Consider the following 19,642-nt stretch of genomic DNA (forward strand, 5'->3'; position numbering starts at 1 on the left):
ACGCCCCAGGCAGTAGGAACTACATTTCCCAGAATGGCTTGCAGTGCGCGGGCTCGTCTGTGAGGTGTCAGTGGGTTGCAACTTTCGGAAAGCACCCGACCCAGGACTACGTTTCCCAGGAGGCAGTGCGGCACGGCGAGCGAGAGCCAAAAGAGCCCGGGCTCCTTGGGCGGTAGCTCTGTGGCGCGTCCCGGGCTCTGGGCTTGCGCCGCTGTCTGCCGCTCTCGGGCGGGCGAGAGGTCACGGACTCAGTGCTGCGGGCGTAAACCCTACTCCGCGCTGAGCCGAGCGAGGCGGGCAGCGACCGGGCCCCACCATGGCCGCGAACGTGAGTGTCTCCTGGTCCGCCGGCCACACCCAGGCCTCCCGGTCCTCCGGCCCCCTCTTCCCGCGGGCGTGTTGCGGCCCCCTGCCCGGTGGTCCCCTCCGTCCAGCTCGCTCGCCTCCCTCTCACACCCGCGTCCGCGCCTTCCGGCAGCTGTGCCGTCTGTCTTGCTCAGCCCTGCCCGACTCCTTGGGTCCCGCGGTGCTGGGGACCCGGCCTCTGGTCCGTGGCTCCGGCTCGGGGTCCTCTGGTGCGGGGCGCCTCCCCGTAGCCCTTCCCTTCGTTCCCGGTTCCCTCCTGGACCTTCAGGCTTGTCACGTGTGCGGACTCGGAGGGCCGGACGGGGCCGCAGAGAGGTGGCCAGTCCACGGGGGCGGTGGGGAAGCCGATCCGCCCTGGTGGAGCTGTCCAGCGACGTGCTGTACGGGGCGGGCGGTGAGCTCCGTGCCCAGCGGGGTATGTAAGACCGGGGCTGTTATGATACAGGAGCGCAGGCCAGGTGGGGAGCGGAGACTTCAGGGCGGCGGGCAGAGGGGGGCATTTCCCTACGGCCGGGCGCTCGTCCTCCTAGAGGGGTTTAGTTGCAGAGACCCTCGCTGAGGGTGGGTGCCCCTGGAAAGGCTGCTGGCCTCCTGCCAGCAGCCAGCCTTTCTCAGGAACCTTTCTATTTAAGCCAAACATTCATTCAACAAACCGAGGGGCACCTCCCACCAGGGTGTTGGGAGAAGACGGAGCTGGTGACTCAGGCTCCGCTCCTCTGTGAGAGTGTCTGGAGCCAGCTCGGAGCCCTGCCAGCCCGGGCACTCCCTCCCTCTTGCTCTGGTTGAGTGTCCTAGCCACTCTCCGCTGCTCTGCTACACCCTTCCAGGCTCCTCCTCTGTCCCCAAGCGTCCTCTCTGCCTCCCACACCCTGTGAGAAGCCAGGGCTTTCGTCACCCACAGCCCCAGTACACCCTGCCTGGTGTAGAGTTGTTTGGGAGGCCGAGAAGCCTTAAGCGGTGCACCTAGAGGTGGTCCCCCAGATGCAGGGTCTGCCGGGGGAGGCCTGGACTGTGTCAGGAGACAGGCGTGCCCCCAGACCACCGCCACGATACCTTACAGATGGGGGCTTCCCAGCAGGGGCACGTGCTTGCCCAGGGCCCCACAGCCAGCTCGGCGGGTCGTGGGAAGGTGTGACAGGCTTTGGAGTCAGGCCCACCTGGGGAAAGATCCAGATTCTTCCTCAGTAGCTCTGCGACCTTAATTTCTTGGGATTTTTGTTTCCTCGTGGGCTCGGTTACTGTGAAGTTTAAGGAAGAGTCTGCTTTTAGCACAGTGCCTGGTGCACCGTAGGTCCTCACTATATTAAAAAGCAGTTTATCTTCAGTCCTGATGGGCAGAGTCTTGGATACATAGAGTCCTGATCTTTGCCAAAGAGTGTAGATGAATTTGGGTATCTTCTGGCACCAAACCTTCATGATTGACCCAGTACTGGGGTGCACATTTACAGGGACCAGAAGGCCCAGTGCCGAAGAAAGATCAGAGGATTGTGGGCTGGAGCAGGAAGGACACAGGATTCTTAATCACTCTAACCTCCATCCAGTAATGGAGTTACTGTTGACATCTGTGCTTTATAAATGAGTAAACAGGGTCAGAGGGGTAAAGCAGCTGACCCTGGGTTACACAGGAAGTGATTTTCAGGAGCTGTAGGTCAGCCCCTATCCCGCCACGCACTGCTCATCGCTTCTAAGCCTGGAGTAGGGGAGCGGGCAGAGGGGAAATCTCCACCGTCCTTGTTTACTGGGAGTTTGGTCTAGAATGTGGGCCGGGTGTGTCGTGCCAGCCTGAGGATCAGCTTCTTTCTTCTCTTCAAGGCCATCTTTGAGCTACTTATCTTGATGTTGGCTGTTAGGGGAGGCTGGGGGGAGGCCCAGGAGGAAGCCAGGCCTTCCAGGGCCCAAGTTGGAGACTGGCTTCTTTTCCTGTCCTACGTGCCTACCTCGGGCTCCCCGTGTTCAGCTCCCGTTGTGGCCCCAGGCGTGAGGAAGGCAGTCTGGAGTGGAGTGGCAGAGAGTGGCCCCCAGTTGCCCAGGTAGGAATCCTGCGTCTGCCTCTTGGAGGCTGTGTGGTGTGGACTGGTGCTGGGGCGGCTGACCGCTGTGTTCCCGTCTGTGACGTGCGGTCATGATGGTGCCCACCTCCTCGGGCTTGTGCAGGACTGGCGTCTGGTAGACTGGAGTGCTTGCCCTTGCCATCATCATAATGGCTGATGGTCACCTATCTGCCTGCAGCAAATTGCTCCACTGGCATTTCCAAATGGCCTGGAAAGTCAAGACCGTCGATGATGCTTGTGTTAGAGGAAGCTGGATGTAGAAACGGGTCGAAGTCCATTGAGGTGGAGGGGCCTTTTCAAAATGAGAGACTTGAATCCATGAATTCATGTTCACTTTGACTGAGCAGAGATAAGTTAACAACGGATAAAGCACTTGCTGTCTGTCGCGATTGCTAAGAATCATTTATTTGATGTCCTTTTCAATAGACAAAATTTCTGTTATAATCCGTGACCTGTAGGGTTTTCTGGAAGCTGTAAAAAAAAACTTGTTACCAACTTTTTTTTTTTAAGTGTCTCAATAAGACCGTGACCGTAATGTAAAGTGTCCCTTGAGCCACCATGGGGGAAAGTTTCCAAAAATACTTCTTTCCCCCGTGAGCTGTTTTCTCGGGTGCACAGTTAAAGGAGATACGTGCTAGAGTAACGGCGGGTGTGCTCCAGGCATGAGCCTCGTGTGCTGTTTGGTTTTTAAATTAGATCTAAACCAGATTTGGGTGGTGGGGTCAAAATCCCCCTTCTTGTGGCCGTGTCTGTCAGTTTCTTGAGCCTGTGAAGGAACGCTTCTGCTGGGTTAGGAGTGTTCCCTGAGAGCAGCAGGCATTCTGGAGGCTGGACGGCGTGGGGATTTAAGTCGTGGCCTCAGCGCACTGATTGCCTCTAGCTTCCATAGTGTTGACATTCGAACGCCCAGTGTTTTCAGCAGTTAACTGTTTTGGCAGTTGTATAACAATAACTCTTCCTTTTTTTTTTTATATTAGGTTGTCCTGAAGAGGTTAATCACCTCAGTGTTTCCATAGCATTCCAGAGTCGTGTGTCACTCCAGAGGCACAGCGACTGTCCGTGTAAATATGTATCACCGGGTCCTTAGCTAGAGTTAAGGCAGTTCATTCAGCTTGTGCTTTGTTTCCAGTAAATAAAAGCTTTCAATGATGTCCACTGTGGGCGTTACTGCGTATCCGTCTTGGTAACGTCCCTGCTCCTCCCTTAAACAGGACCATCTGTAAGTTACATTAGGTCAGCATTGTCGATACGGGCTTCCTGGGAACAAGAAGACGATCTAACCAATTCACAAAATGCGGTCGTGGCTGTTTTCTGACTGGCGCTGGCAGCAGAGCTGCAGGTCAGGGCTGTCCCGTGGAAGCCAGGCAGCGCCAGGCAGCGCCCCTCGCGGGAAGCTGGGCAGCTCACCGAGCAGCACTGCGGTTGGCGAGAGTGCAAAGGAAACGCGGCTGGGTGCAAGGCCGAGAAGGCAGCGTGTGGCAGTTTCCTCAGGGCCTTCCCGGAGAGCTGTGGCCGAAATGGCCCTCGAACAGGAGGGAGTCCCTTGGCTGCCGAGTCGAGTTTAGTTTGAGAGCCTAAAGCAAGTCATGAAACAGTTTTGTAAAAGCGTCAGTTACTGTGTAGACATAACTGTGTATAAATGATAGAAGACTTAAAATCTTGGTGAAAGACCTGGCTACAATACAGTTGTCAAGGAAACTGGCTGTTTCTGTAGCATACAACATTTTAAGAGGGTAGCCAGAATCATGACTGACACATACCAGGAGATTTCAAAGTTTAGGAACTTCCTGCAGTTTCTAGAATGTTTATATTAATATATTTATCCACACAATATGACCTAAGAATTTATCATTACTCAGTGTTTCCCATGAGCCCAGTTATCTTAATATTTCTCTTTGAGATGTTTAGGGGTTTTCTGAAGCATCCCAGAGTCAGCTGGAGGTCAGAAGAGCTTCATTAAGAATTTGATTCGAGGAAGTTTGTGAAAGATATCAAAAAGTTTTAAATGTTTGACTAAGTAGGATCATAAGTCACTGTGAAACAATATATTAAAATTCATTCATTTAATTAAATTTAGTCTGATGTTAAGTCCTGGCCATGTACAAAAACTTTTCTCAGGGTTCCCTTTTTAAAATTGATTTTTAAAAATATATGTTACTTTATAGTTCAGGCTTGGAGTAAAGCGCAGAGTATATTTGTTAAAAGTCTCAAACACATTTAGTCTCTCTGTGCATGTGTGTTGCTCAGTCGTGTCCGACTCTGCGAGCCCACAGACTGTAGCCCGCCAGTCTGCTCCATCCATGGGATTTTCCAGGCAAGAACACTGGAGTGGGTTGTCATAAAAGTCAGTAATTAAAGACTTATTTAGCAGTTAATCTTTCAGTATTTTCTTATTAAGAAAACGATCTAGACATTCAGTGAATTCCATCATTTGACTGAATTTAGCAGAACTCTAACTCTAAAATTTCAAATCCCCCCAAATTGGGAGAAACTGTTTTTAGGCATGAAAGTGAAAGTTACTTGGTTGTGTCTGACTCTTTGCGACCCTGTGGACTATACGTTCCATGGAATTCTCCAGGCCAGAATACTGGAGTGGGTAAGCCTTTGCCTTCTCCAGGGGATCTTCCCAACCCAGGAATCAAACCAGAGTCTCCCGCATTGCAGGTGGATTCTGTACCAACTGAGCTATCAGGGAAGCCCTGTTTTTAGGTACATATACCCTAAAACAAAATTATTCTTAAAAGAATTCACCCCAAATCTTATTCATTATTTATGAAAATATTACCATACCAAGTTAATTATCTTGTTGACACATTTTATAACCACAATAACATGAGCATGTTAACTTTCAGGAAACCTGGGTACAGCTAAAATATTACACTTAATGATGACGGTAAAGCCATGTCTGTATTAATTAGACCATCAATTCTAACTTGTTTTCTTCCACTAAAGATTAATCCTAGATTATGTGATCCTTTGACAGTTTGGGCCAGTTTAAGTGAAATATTTGATTTGTAAACATTTACTTTTAAATCAGTTAAGTAGAATTCTTTTACATTAGTGTTGATAGTAACCTCTGAAGTTAGAGATGGATCATATTTGTGTATACAGACATACACACAGATGTATACATCCAGATACACCAAGAAATAGCTGTCCTGCTTGAGTTTTACAGAGATCTGTTTTCACACACAGATACACCCCCCCCTTTTTTTTCTTTTGAGTCTACTAATTAAGCCACATAGACTCTAAAACTGGAAAGAAGAAAAAAGGTCAGTCTTCATCCCAGTTCCCAAGAAGAAAAGTACTAGAGAATGTTGAGACTATTGGATGATTGCTCTCACTTCCCTTGCTAGTAAGGTTATGCTCAAAATCCTTTAAGCCAGGCCTCAGCAGTACTTGAATTGAGAACTTCCAGATGTACCAGCTTAGAAAAGGCAGAAGAACCAGAGATCAAATTGCCAACATTTATTGGATCATAGAGAAAGCAAGGGAATTCCAGAAAAACATCTACTTGGTTTCTACATTAAAGCCTTTGACTATGTGGATCATAACAAACTGTGATAGACTCTGGAAAAAAATGGGAATAACAGGCCACCTTACTCGTCTGTTGAGAAACTTGTATGCAGGTCAAGAAATGACAGTTAGAACCTTATATGGAACAACTGCCTGATTCAAAATTGAGAAAGGAGTATGACAAGGCTGTTTACTGTTACCATACTTATTTAACTTATGTACAGAATACACCACACGAAATGCTGGGCTGCATGAGTTACAAGCCGGAATCAAGATTGCCAGGAGAAATATCAACAACCTCAGATACACAGATGATACCACTCTAATGTCAGAAAGCAAAGAGGAACTAAAGAGCCTCTTGATGAGGGTGAAAAAGCTGGCTTAATACTCTGGCCACCTGATACGAAGAGCTGACTCATTGTAAAAGACCCTGATGCTGGGAAAGATTGAAGACGGGAGGAGAAGGGGACGACAGAGGATGAGATGGGTGGATGGCGTCACTGACTCAATGGACGTGAATTTGAGTAAACTCCAGGAGTTGGTGATGGGTAGGGAGGCCTGGCGTGCTGCGGTTCATGGGGTTGCAAAGAGTCAGACACAACTGAGCAACTAAACTGACTGAAAGCTCAATATTAAAGAAACTAAGATCATGGCATCCGTCCCATCACTTCATGGCAAATGGAGGGGCAGGAAAGGTGGACGCTGTGACAGATTTCCTCTTCTTGGGCTCTAAAATCACTGTGGATGGTGACTGCAGCATGGAATTAGAAGACAGCTTCTTCTTGGAAGGAAAGCTGTGACAAACCTAGAGAGGGTTTTAAAAAGCAAAGACGTCACTTTGCTGACAAAGGTCCATATAGTCAAAGCTATGATCTTTCTAGTAGTCATGTACAAATGTGAGAGTTGGAGCATAAAGAAGGCAGAGTGCCAAAGAATTGATGCCTTCGAAATGTGGTGCTGGAGAAGACTCTTGAGCGTCCCTTGGACTGCAAGGAGATCAAACCAGTCAATCTGAGAGGAAATCAACCCTGAATACTCATTGGAAGGACTGATGTTAAAACTGAAACTCCAGTACTTTGGCCACCTGATGTGAGGAACTGACTCACTGGAAAAGACCCTGATGCTGGGAAAGATTGAAGGCGGGAGGAGAAGGGGACGACAGAGGATGAGATAGTTGGATGGCATCACCGACTCAATGGACATGAACTTAGGCAAACTCCAGGAGATGGTGAAGGACAGAGAGGCCTGGCGTGCTTTAGCCCATGGGGTTGCAAGGAGTTGGACATGGCAACTGAACCACAACCGTTAAGCCGACACTAAAGACTCAAGGCAGTGTGGGCTGTGTTCACATTTCAGGAACACGGTAAGGGGTGTAACTTCAGGCTTTCTCCTAGGAATGCTTCTGTTCCTCAAGGTCTGAATTTGGAAGATGTTTTATCAAGCCAGCTTTGGAACATCTAAGGCACTCCGTCCCGGCCGTTTACGAGTTAAGTGTTGGCAGGCATTGGTTCTGTCAAGAAGCCAGCCAGGAGGCCTTTCGGCCTTTGAGGGGTGGTTTCCCATTATTACTTGGGCAGCCCAGTTCAGATAGGATCTCGACAACTTTCTGAGGGCCCTGTGATGGAACGTATCTGGCTCCCTAAGGGGTTCCCCTGGGGTTGGCTTGACTCTCCTGTGTCTTGGCTTCTCCCTGCAACAGTTGAGCCTGCTGCAGGTGCTGGGAGTGCCCGGTGGCCAGCTGCCACGGCGCTCCCCAGCAAGCAGAACTTACTTGGTGGCTTAGTGGGCCCTGCGGGGCCGCTGCGCGTCTCAGGGACGAATGCTCAGGCACGTCCGCTAGGTCCTGTGCCGCCTGGGGGCTGCTCCTGGCTGAGGGAGCAGGCGTCCCTTTACCGTGGAGCTGCGCAGGCTCAGTCTCTCATTCCACTGGCGGTTTGTTCACACCACATATGCAGTAGTCTTTCCAATTTAAGTCAGTCTGTTAAGAAAGACCAGTGAGCCCTGTTCACTCCAAAGCACATCCCAGGTCTCTGCCTAGGAGACCGTCCAGTAACCCCTTTAAGACTCCAAGTCCCAAGGGGAACAGCTTGAGTAAAACTCAGAGTGGGATTTAAAGCGATGATGTCCAGGCATCAGGAGAACTCTCGAAAGCACCGAAGGAACACAGAGAAGCGGGTGGTGCCCCCGGGGCCCGTGCTGGCACCAGGCCCTGGTTTGGGCTGGACTCCAGCTGTCCGCTGGTGAATGCGTCTGACAGCCCCCCAACCACGCCAGTCAAATGTGGATGAAAATTTAGTTAACAATCAAATCAAGAAAAAACAAGGGCATTTTATTTGAGCCAAACAGGATTATAGCCCTGAAGACAGCCTCCCAGAGGCTCTGGGAACTTTGACCTGCTGGAAGTTGAAGACACAGTTGTGTGCATTTCTGGGATAGAGGTTCACACACGGTTCACCAGGGACGCACAGTCCAGGGAGGCCCGTGTACAAAGCGAGCAGCGAGTCACCCTGGCCCCCTGCAGAGCTGCGAAAGACTGCTGCTCCTTTAAGGAGTTTCGCTGCTGATGTCAGAAGAGAGGGGAGAAGGTTCTCACGGCTGAGCAGGCGCTCCCGTCTTTGAGAAGGTCTGGTCCGTGATGCAGATGTGGACTGCGTGTTGGGGAGCGGGGAGGCCCACACAGCACAGAGTTTTCTGTTCAAATTTTCATGTCCTGCCCTCAGATAGAAATTACATCTCACCAGCTTGTAAATGAGTGTTCCTAGAAGCATTGGTCATAATCGCTAGGAACTGGAAATATCCAAGGTATCCATTGACTGGCGAGTAAATTGACAGATGTGGAATTCTACTCGGCCATAAGAAGGAGCGGACTCCTGATACCGTGACGTAGGTGACCCCAGGCGTTAGGCCGAGTCCGAGAATCTGGACGGCAGGAGCTCGTGCTGTGTTGTGACCGTTTGCACCACGTTCAGGAAGAGGCAGGACTAAATCGTAGTGAGACAGATTCAGGTCACTGTTACCTCTGGGCGGTGGGGAGATGGGATATTGGCAGGGAAGGGGCACAGGGAGCTTTCGGGCGAGACATGTTTTGTGTGTTGACGAACACGGCTCTGCACTTGTCAAAGCCGAACACTCAGTCTGTGCATTTAACTGAGTGTAAAGGCAGTTTGGTTTTTAAAAACTAGTTTCATTTTTTGTATTTTTCAGTATTCTAGTACGAGTAACAAGAAGGATCACGTCAGAATCACAAACAAGTCCCAGCCAGGCTTCTTGGAGCGGCTGAGCGAGACCTCGGGTGGGATGTTTGTGGGGCTCATGACCTTCCTGGTCTCCTTCTACTTAATCTTCACCAATGAGGTACGATGTTCGGGGTCCCTCTGTGCAGAGTGAGAGTCCCTGCAGTATCTCAATGCAGAGGCTGGATGTGGTAATAAGGGTTAAGATTTTATGGGGATGAGGGTTGAATTAGTCAGTTCGTTCTGTTGGGCCCCGCTTCATGACTAACATAAACAGGAGGGGAAATGGATCAATTCACATACCTGAAATGGGGTGAAAGAAAAGGTGAAAAGTGAAAGTCGCTCAGTCGTGTTTGACTCTTTGCAGCCCATGGACTGTACAGTCCACAGAATTCTCCTGGCCAGAATACTGGAGTGGGTAGCCTGTCCCTTCTTGAGCAGACCTTCCCAACCTGGGAATTGAGCCAGGGTCTCCTGCTTTGCAGGCGGACTCTTTACCAACTGAGCTATTTACACTCTGAAATGGGGACAGCCTCGGCTGCAGGCGTGGCTGGATCCAGGCGTTCACGCTGGGCCACCAGGAGCCTCCGTTTCTCCATCTGTTGCCCATTTTCCTCTGTTGTTCCGCGGCCTCTTTCCCTGTGGCGGCAGAGGTGGTCCGGCAACAAGCCCGGAGAAAAGAGGCCGCGTCTCTGTTCCTAAGTCAGTTTAGCCAGAGGTGCAGGGAGATCTCTGAGTGTCCTCAGTCTGCTCTGAAGCACTCCTTGGGGCCAGTGGACACAGGGTGCAGTTGGCGAGGCCTGGGTCACACTGAACAGCTGTGCCATCAGCCCTAGTGAAGCACATGGATGCAAGGGAGGGAAGGGGAGGGGTGCAGGGCGGAGGCAGCCGCTGTTCTTCCTGGCACAGCTGGTGCTGCATGGGTGCGGGGAGGCCTGGAGAGCGGGCATCCTGGGTCCTCCTCGCCCCAGGCAGCAGGCATCCAGCAGTTGAAACCCTCGCTCTCCGGCGTGCACAGGGCCGTGCGTTGAAGACGGCAACCTCGCTGGCCGAGGGGCTCTCACTGGTGGTGTCTCCCAGCAGCATCCACAGCGTGGCTCCAGAGAACGAGGGGAGGCTGGTGCACATTATCGGGGCCCTGCGGACGTCCAAGGTAGGCTGGCGGTGCCCGCCGACCGCAGGGGCTCGGGCACCTCGTGGGCGTCATCTGGAGGCCTGGGCCTCGGAAACACACTTCTGGTGTGAGTCGCGCTGCGTCGCTTGGCAGCTGGGGACCCGTCTCTCCAGAGCCTCAGAGGCTTCCTCTGTCAAACGGGGAGAAGCCTTGTAACAGTCCAAGTGGGCTCTGCAGATCAGCCCAGATTCAGGAGCTCCCGTCCCGGCACAGTGGCCCTTGGCCGGAGCCTCACACAGAGGCGCTTTAACAGTGATGATGGGCCTTTGTGCCCGGGGCAGCGTCTCCTATCTGAACACCCTTCATGCTGCCGGGCCCTGCAACCCTGGGCTCGCAGCCTGAGCTGTGCGTGCAGCTTGGGTCACAGGCTCAGCTCTTGGGGCGGCGGCTCTGCTTGGCGCCCATACGAGCAGCACAGAGTTCTCTGGGCTGTCCTGCCCTCTGGACCTGTTTCTTCCCAGCCTAGCTTCCCCTGAGCTGAGTATTCTTGTCCTTTGTTTTCCTGGTCTGTTTCTCTGTGAAGCTCCTGTCTGATCCTAACTACGGGGTCCACCTCCCGGCCGTGAAGCTGCGGCGGCACGTGGAGATGTATCAGTGGGTGGAGACAGAGGAGTCCAGGTGAGGGGCTGGCTGGGGCTGCAGGAGGCACGGGGTCAGGGGGACGCGCAGCCGGCCTTCACTGCAGCACTGCTGAAGGCCACCGTGGGAAGTCTTCCTTTCGGAGGAACGTCAGATTGTCCCTGAGAGACTGGCCCATGGTCTCGATTGGAGGCGGCAGGGTCTTCTGCGGAGTGCCTGGGGGAAGAAAGTGGCTGGGCTAGTTCCCGGGGATCGCCACGTGTCTGGGCTGGTGTGGACCAAGCCTGCGCCATGTGGGGAGAGTCTGGCCTGGGAGCCCCGAGGCCGCTTCAGGCTGGAGACGCCTAGAGGTGGGGCCGCCTCGGGGATGGCGGGCTGATTCGGGCGCCTGTGTTTTCCCCGCAGGGAGTACACGGAGGACGGGCAGGTGAAGACGGAGAGGAAGTACTCCTACAGTGAGTCGCGGGCCCCTCCCTGCTCTCCGCAGCCTGTGTCTTTCCTCAGCCAGCATCAGGCCCCGGCGTGCTGGTCCTCGGAGCCGTGCTCCCCCGTCTGTCCATGGAGGCACCAGGAGCTGCCCCTTTGGCCCTCGGGTGGTCCCAGGCTTGGATAAGAGGACGGGGGGCCGGCGGGCCTCAAACCTGAGGCTTACCATGGTTTCCGCATGTTCCTTCTGCTCAAAACAGACACAGAATGGAGGTCGGAGATCGTCAACAGCAGAAACTTTGACCGAGAGATTGGCCACAAAAACCCTAGGTAAGAACCAGCCCCTGGCAGGTTCCTAGCCCTGCGTCCTCATCTGAGTAATGGGGCTGAGTTAACTTCTGTCTCGTGGGCTGGTGAAATGTGGGCCAGGGTTCAGAGGCCCACTCTGGCACCGTGAGCAGAGGCGGGGCCTGACGCCCCTGGCCCTAGGGCCTGGGTATGAGGCTGGGCCAAGTGCCCAGAGGGCTGGTCTGTGGTGGGTGTGGGGAGACTGTCCGCAGGGCTTTCAAGAGCGGCCGCATTTGACTCCCCCGTTCAGGGGTCCGGCAGAGGATGGTTAGCTCAGGGGCAGGGGTGAGGGTGTTGAGACGGGCGTGATGCTGGACAGGGCCCTTGTGGGCTGTGTGCTGTGATGACCTGGGCAAGGCCAGAAAGGGCCTTGAACGTTGCCAGTGAGGCTTGGATGCTGGCAGGAAGGGTCTGGAGGGGAGGGTGTGAAGTCCATGGCAGGGCCGTCTGACGGCTGGGGGGCAGGGTGGGACAGGCTGGCAGGGGTCCAGGCAAGATTGTAAGAAGCTCTGGGCGACGGGAAGCCAGCGGAAGCTGCCCTTCCTCTGCAGGGGATGGGGTCAGGGGAAGACAAGACTGCTGGGCCGGGCTGGCAGGAGCCCCCTGGGTGTGGACCTTGCCTGGCACCTCCCCTGGGATGCAGGCGGCTCCCCTGGTGCCCCACATCGCCAACAGCTCCCCCTCTCCTCAGCGCGATGGCCGTGGAGTCATTCACCGCAACAGCCCCCTTCGTCCAGATCGGCAGGTTTTTCCTCTCGGCGGGTGAGTCTCAGGCCGTTAGATGAGCCACCGTGGACCCAGAACCCTGCACTTCCACCTGGTCGCCTCCCAGGAGCCGGGGCCCTGACTCAGTCCTTGGGTGGATGAAGGGGTCTCCCGCGGCCCTGGGCAGGGGCCAGCCAGCACTTCTCCAGCGTCATACTTTTGGGCTGGGGCCAGAGGGCAAGTGTGTCCCCAGGAAGGGGGCCCTGTGTGGAACCCCCTGAAACCTGTTCAGGGAGCAGCTGCCCGGTGTGGGTCCTGGCCGGGCTGAGCAGGCGGGGCTGAGAGCCCCTCCTTGGCAGCCCTGGAGGGCAGCGCACACAAGGCCCCGGGCTCCACTCCTGAGCCCTGCGGGCCCCCGGCCCCGAGCCAGACCCCGGAGGGCCTCCCACAGAGAGGGGCTTGCAGGGGACAGCGTGGCTGTGCAACTGCCATCGAAACTCTGGGGCTTGTCCCTGGCCAGACCTGATGAGGGAGAGGGAACACCCAGGGTCAGCACGTCAGGGGCAGGGCAGAGACCGTGTGAGCAGGGCCTGGCCTGGCGGCCGTGTGCTCTGGCCCTCGGTTGGTGCCAGCCATGCCAGGCAGCCCGGCCTCGTGCTGCGGGGCAGCAGGGAGCCAGGCCGGGACGCAGGTGACTGGACGTGGGGACCAGTGGCCACAGGGCTGAGGCCCTCCCGGGCTGTGGTCGCTGCCTGACGGGGTTGGCTTCCTGGAGGCGCTAGAGGCTGAAGGGGCTGGCCCTGTGGACGGAAGGAGCCGGAGCAGGGCCTCCGGGTGGGAGAGCGGGCGTGCAGAGGCCCCAGGGGACGCACCGGCAGGCGGCCCCGTAGCTGGGCTTGTGGGGCCGGCTGGGAAGGCGTCAGGCTGCAGGTTTGCAGGCAGGCTGCAGCAGACACGCACTGTTCCTGACCACCCGCCTCCCAGGGCTCATCGACAAAGTGGACAACTTCAAGACGCTGAGCCTGTCTAAGCTGGAGGACCCGCATGTGGACATCATTCGCCGGGGGGACTATTTCTACCACAGTGAAAACCCCAAGTACCCTGAGGTACCCAGCGGGTTCGGGCGCTCGATGGCAGAGGTCGGGGCCCCTGAGTCCCGCCCCCAACAGCACGTGAGAGTCTGAGCCGCGCTTCAGCTCCGATCGGTTCCATGACTCGCGGCTGCACTTGGCCGAGGGTGGAGGGAGAGGCTGTCTGCGCAGTGGGGCTGCCTGGGCGCAGGTGGGGGTGGTGTGAGCCCCTCGTGGGCGGGTGGGCGCCCTGGGCCCCAGGTGGGACTCCCGCCTCCCTCACGCGCCTCTCTTCCACCCCAGGTTGGTGATCTGCGCGTCTCCTTCTCCTATGCGGGACTGAGCAGCGACGACCCCGACCTGGGCCCGGCTCACGTGGTAAGCGGCTCCCCAGGCGGACAAGGGGGCCCTCCCGGGTGCAGACACCTGGGCCCAGGTGCATGCTTAGGGCATACCCCTCCCCGTCGTGTGTGCGCACGTCCATGGGCCCCAGGCGGGCAAGTGGCCCTGGAGGGTCTCAGCGCGGTGCCTGGAGAGGGTCTTCCAGCCCTGTGCAGGCGCTCTCCCTGGGCGCTGACCTCTGCTCCGTAAATGCTTGGTCCTGCGCTCCAGACCCTGTCACCCCCGCCCCGCCCCCCCCATGTCCTCCCCGGGGCTGTGGAGGGAGCAGCCCAGCGGGAGCGCCTCCCCCAGGCCCACATGGCGGCAGGGGCTGGGGCGGCCCGGGGCTCCCTGCTGCCTTGGCACACAGTGAGGAGGGCAATGGCCCCGCGGGCAGATGCCCCGCAGCTCTGAGCCAGAGGTCTCTGACCAGGTCACCGTGATTGCCCGGCAGCGAGGCGACCAGCTGGTCCCCTACGCCACCAAGTCGGGGGACACCCTGCTTCTCCTGCACCACGGGGACTTCTCGGCAGAGGTGAGTGGCCGCGGCGCGCCGCGTGGAGCACTGGGGGAGCTCCAGTGCTCTGGTCACCAGCCGCCCCCACGGAGGCAGAGCCAGGGCCGCGAGGCAAGAGAGGGCAATAGAGGGCAGAGGTGTCCTTGAGGTGTCCAGAGAGAGGGAGCAGTGAGCAAAGCAGAGAATCCCCCAGACGCCCCCAGACACTCAGAGGTGACAGACGTGGTAACAGGAGCCTCCTTTGGCAGCGGGTGGCGAGCAACATCTTTGCTGAGTCCCAAGTGAAGAGCCGGGTGGGTCAGTCTTGTCGCAGCCCAGGGCCCCCGTTGCCAGGGCCAGGGCGCCGTGTGGCCCTGAGCACAGAGGGGCAGGCAGAGGCCCCTTCGAGCTGAGTGTGAGCTGGGGTGAAAGAGTGAGCTGTGCAGGACCAGGTGAGTGAGGGCAGGCGCCCCCAGGGAGACCTGCGTACCCCCATCCGTAACATAGGGTCAGGCCTTACCCACACCACGAGGACCGGGTGCAGAGAGGGGCCTCTAGTCCAGCGCCTGCTGGCGGGGCGGCGTGAGACCCCTTGGTGGGCTGTGGCCACCTCCCCTCCCTGCTTGTCCTGCAGGAGGTGTTTCGTCGGGAACAGAAGAGCAACTCGCTGAAGACGTGGGGCCTGCGGGCGGCCGGCTGGGTGGCCATGTTCATGGGCCTCAACCTCATGACGCGGATCCTCTACACGCTAGGTAGGTGGGCAGACGGGGCCTCTTGGGCCCCCACCGCCCACTGGGTGCACTCAGCCCCTGCTGTGACCTCAGGGCCTTGGGATGGGTGAGCCGGGGGTGGACGCTGACCCCCGAGGCTGCGGTCTCCCTGCCCTGCACACCGCGCATCCCCTCAGCCTTCACCCCTTCACCCACAGCTGAGGAGCTGTGCTGGGGGCTGGCCGGCCGGGACATCTCCAGGTTTCTTTCCTGCCCCAGCCTTGGTTTCCTCACACCTAACTTGCTGAGTTTTGTGAAGAGCTTGGCAAATAGGAAACACTCAAGAGCTGTCATCCTTCACACCCCACCCCCCAAACCCTGAACTAGATTTGGGACAGCCCTAGCAGGCCTGGAACACAGGGGAGGCTGTGCCAGGCTGCTCATGGGCCCCAGTTTGGCCTGCTTGAGCCCAGACGCTCGGCTCTGGACCCAACCCCAGGGTGGGTGCCTGGCGCTGGGCCCGGCTGCTGTGCAGGAAGATGAGGCTTCTCGGGGGACTGAGCCCTGTCCAGTCAGGTTATGGTTCCTGGAAACCCCTTCTCCACTTAGCCTTTCCAGCTGGGAGAGTCTGGCTGCAGCCCCCAGACGATCAGCCCATTTTACAGGTGGGAAGACTGAGGAGCAGTGGGGGTGGGGGAGGCTGCTTCCCCCAGAGGGCGGAACCGCACCCAGGAACGCAACCCGCGTGGTCACGAGGCCCATCGTGGCCAGAACCTCGGGTAGGCCCTTTCCTCTTGGGGCCTGGTCCCCCTCGTCAGGTCTGTCTTGGGGCTGCCCTCTGACTGGTTCACTCCACGCCAGGGGCTGAGGCTCTAGGGTCAGGACAGAGTGAGCACACAGAGGGATTCGGTGCAGGGGAGGGATGCGGGAAGCTCCCGGTGGGGCACCCGTCCACCCCACTCCACCCTCCATTCCTGTGACAAGCACCTTCTGAGAGCCTGCTGCGTGAGCATGGGCTGTGGGCCCTGGAGGCTGTGCCGCCAGCAGGACAGGCAGCGTCCTGGTCCTCTGAGCTTAGCGTGGTAGCTAAGAGCGGAGGCTCTGCACTCAGACAGCCTGGATTTAAATTGTGGTTCTGGCACCTTCTGGCTGTAAGTTAACTGCCAGGCCTCGGCGGTCTTGTGGGTGAACCGAGGTTAGGAGCGGCACCAGCCTACAGGAGGGCGGGGTTGGATGAGATGCGTGGCCCCCCAGCCAGCGCCCACACACGAGCCCTGCTTGTTGTGGGGGCTGTTGGGCCTACGTGGGGCTGGACCCAGATGGGCCCCAGGTGGCCTATGGGCCGCTGCACCTCGAGAGCACCAGACCCCTGGCCTCTTGGGAACTGAGTGCAGGCAGGCCGGCCGGTGCATGCCGGCCATGGAAGGCCTGCCTCAGCGGTCCACAGGCGAGGACAGGGCAACTGCAGAAGGGCTGATGGAGCCCACGTTGGGTGGCAGCCTGCGGGGGTCTCCGGGTGGGTGGCTCCTCCGGTCCATCGAACCCTCACAGGTCCTCCCTGGAGCTGGCACACAGGTGGCTGGCACGCAGGTGACTGGCCACAGCTTGGGTGAGCGACAGGCTCCTCCAGGAAGCGCTGGGCGGCCCAAACAGGCCTGTGGGGGGTTCAGCCCTGCTGCTTTTGTCGGGTAGCAGAGAGGTGCTCGCCACCATCTCTCATCTGCCCCAGGGCCTGCCCGGGCTGGGCTGGGCTGGGCTGGGCTGCGGCCGTGCGCAGGGCTCTTCCTCGTGTGTCCTGGCCGCTGCGGGCCATGTGTCCCACCGCTGCCTCTCCCTCCGCACCTGGTCCAGAGACAGGTGGGCTGCCGGCAGGGGGAGCAGAGGAGCCGAGTTGGGGGCCTGGGAACCCTGACTGCACTCTCTCTCCTCAGTGGACTGGTTCCCCATCTTCCGAGACCTGGTCAACATCGGCCTGAAGGCCTTTGCCTTCTGCGTGGCCACCTCACTGACCTTGCTGACCGTGGCCGCCGGCTGGCTCTTCTACCGGCCCCTGTGGGCGCTCGGCATCGCTGGCCTGGCCCTGGTGCCCATCATCGTTGCTCGGACTCGGGTGCCGGCCAAGAAGCTGGAGTGAGCGGGTGCAGCGCCCGCAGACACCCCCGCGCCTCAGACCCAGGCCGCCCTCCCCCAAGCCGCCTGGGTCTTGGATTCCACATGCGCCCCGCCCCGGCCACGCACACTGGCAGCGGGTTGGTGTCCATCAGTTAGCCCTTCACACCCCTTCTCGCAGCGGGCAGCTTTGCTGGCAGGAGGCAGCTCCCGTCTGGCAGCGTGACCTCCGCCCTCCACTTGTCTCCTTTCCCTCTCTGGGCACCACGTGGCCGCCCGTGTCTCTTAGCTGATGTCTGTAGAGGTGGTGACTCTCAGACCGGAGACGGTGCCAGGACCCGCCACAGCCACCGCCACACCAGGGTCCAGGACAGGGTGGCCTGGGCACCACAAACCCGCTCTGCGTGACTCAGCTCGGTGCTCAGAGGGCCACAGGTTGTCTCGATGAGTGTGGATGTCTGTCTGGCTTCGCACGCATGTTGCAGTTTGTCAGAATCCTTTTGGTGTGCAGGACCTTCCGAAGTTCTGGTTACTTAATGTTTCTTATCGCTTCGTGTCTCTGCATGAAACTCCCTGACAAGGGGATTGTTTGGGGGGTTGTTTCAAATAAGACTTAAAAAACAAAACCCCTCCTGAATGATTCATATCTCAGACTGTTACACGAAAGCCCTCTGTGATCTGTCTGTTGAAGTCAGTTCAGAGCATGGAAAGTTCGGTGGGGCTGTGACTTACCTGGTTGAGGAGGTTACCCGTCCGTATTCTGGGCCTCTGGGAAGGTTTTCAAAGCTTCAGGTGCTTTGAAACCAGTGTTAGCAGAAGGCTTGTTTTCCCTCAGAGAGGAGATGGGTGTCTCTGCGTCTGAGAGAAAGGCATTTCCTGCATCAAAACGCACTGTTTTCTTGAAGATGATTTTGCATTATTCAGCTATCCCAAGTGGGTTCCTTTGTGGTGACCCCCTTGCGCGCGCACACACACACAGATCGACCACAGTTGGGCATCAGAGGCTGCGTGTTGGGAAGCTCTCACCCGGCTCTGCTCACCACACACTTTGCCGTTGGCACCCAGCCCCAGGTGGCTGCTCCGGGGGCCTTATGTGTTCAGTGACCACAGCTTTATTCCTAACTCAAATCCACCCACACTTAGTTCACAGTTTCTAAGTTTCCTACCTGCTTTCACACCCTTCGAAAGATAAAGTATGTCGATGTCTTAAGAGATGGTACGTCCTTTGACTATTGGAACTTGCTATGCCTTGCTGGGGAGAAGGCGATGGCACCCCACTCCAGTACTCTTGCCTGGAAAATCCCATGGATGGAGGAGCCTGGTAGGCTGCAGTCCATGGGGTTGCTAAGAGTCAGACACAACTGAGCGAGTTCACTTTTCACTTTCATGCATTGGAGAAGGAAATGGCAACCCACTCCAGTGTTCTTGCCTGGAGAATCCCAGGGATGGGGGAGCCTGGTGGGCTGCTGTCTGTGGGGTTGCACAGTCAGACACAACTGAAGCGACTTAGCAGCAGCAGCAGCAGCAGCATGCCTTGCTGGGGTGGCTGCTTTAGTGAGTGAGTAATCTCTCTGTGTCCTGGGGGACTTGTGGTGTAAATTGAGCTTTTTCCTGTACAAAACAGCCAGCCCCAGGGATGTTATCTGGGTTTAAGGATTGAAATCGTGTTCACTACTGCTTGTTAAATCAATGGTTTCTTTCATCAGCTCCTAAAGGTGCATCTGGAAAGCACAGCGACAACATGATGGCCAGATACAAAATCCTTGACATTCGTGTAACTTTTTTCTAGTACAGATTTTAAATTACTGCCAATTTCAAGTGTTCTTAAAGAACAAAAGAATGTTAATAAATATTTCAAGCATTTGGAAAATCATAATGAAACTTTGTATTTTTGATAAAAATTCAAAATAAACTTCTAAATATCTTTTGATATAGAACTCGCCATATTCCCCTTTTTGCATTCTTTCTGAAATTTCTATCTCATAAGAATTCAGCCATAGAGTTTATTTAGAACCTATGAATTTTGCAACTTATGTATTGCTTTTAGTAGTTAAACTTGGTTTTAGTTTTTTTTTAAATGGCACCTCGATATTCGCAGCACTTGAAAATCTGCCTTGTTCCGTGTGGACTGAGTGGGGTTCCCGCGGCACCCATCTGTAGGTGGTTCTAGGAGGCGGGAGGGAGTGAGCGGGGCCCAGCACAGAAGGCGTCCCCGCCTTGGCAGATGAGCTGTGTGGCGCCTGCCATGGCGGTGACTGAGCCTCAGCTTCTCCTCACCTGTGACGTGGGGGGTGTCTCTACCCCACGGGTGGTGGTGGGCACGGAACGAGGGGAAGCCCACGAGCCCCTGTTCTGAAGCAGCGGACGGCCGCCAAGCATCCATCCTGCGATTTGAACTTCTTTTCCCCTTATTACAGGATTCGAGGCAGGTGAGTGCTAACTTGTCAGAACCTGAGGTTAGGCTCCATTTACACGATG

The 19,642-nt window shown here is 56.3% G+C and overlaps 1 protein-coding gene across 2 annotated transcripts; it reads left to right on the forward strand.

The window, feature by feature from the left end:
- Positions 1–95: 95 nt before the first annotated feature.
- On the forward strand, positions 96–18,486 carry TMEM43 (transmembrane protein 43). Of its 2 annotated transcripts, none has more exons than XM_040246682.1 (12): positions 96–328; positions 9,138–9,287; positions 10,185–10,319; positions 10,864–10,958; positions 11,325–11,374; positions 11,606–11,675; positions 12,385–12,455; positions 13,383–13,504; positions 13,772–13,846; positions 14,283–14,384; positions 14,980–15,097; positions 16,987–18,486. In XM_040246682.1, exons 1-12 carry the CDS (start codon positions 317–319, stop codon positions 17,187–17,189), a joined length of 1,203 nt encoding a protein of 400 aa, XP_040102616.1. In that variant the 5' UTR covers positions 96–316; the 3' UTR covers positions 17,190–18,486. The 2 variants fall into 2 exon arrangements, with proteins under 2 accessions (XP_040102616.1, XP_040102617.1); XM_040246683.1 differs by lacking the exon at positions 96–328 and adding an exon at positions 8,593–8,939.
- The last annotated feature ends 1,156 nt before the right edge of the window (positions 18,487–19,642 follow it).

Source organism: Oryx dammah, unplaced genomic scaffold (genome assembly GCF_014754425.2).
Source record: "Oryx dammah isolate SB20612 unplaced genomic scaffold, SCBI_Odam_1.1 HiC_scaffold_9, whole genome shotgun sequence".
Taxonomy (NCBI): domain Eukaryota; kingdom Metazoa; phylum Chordata; class Mammalia; order Artiodactyla; family Bovidae; genus Oryx; species Oryx dammah.

What these genes read in the sequence shown, in the direction of transcription:
- TMEM43 (XM_040246682.1), top strand. An exon ending in GGGCCCTGCGGACGTCCAAG is followed by an intron (nt 10,320 to 10,863) that starts GTAGGCTGGCGG and finishes TTCTCTGTGAAG; the next exon opens with CTCCTGTCTGATCCTAACTA. An exon ending in GGAGAGGAAGTACTCCTACA is followed by an intron (nt 11,375 to 11,605) that starts GTGAGTCGCGGG and finishes TGCTCAAAACAG; the next exon opens with ACACAGAATGGAGGTCGGAG.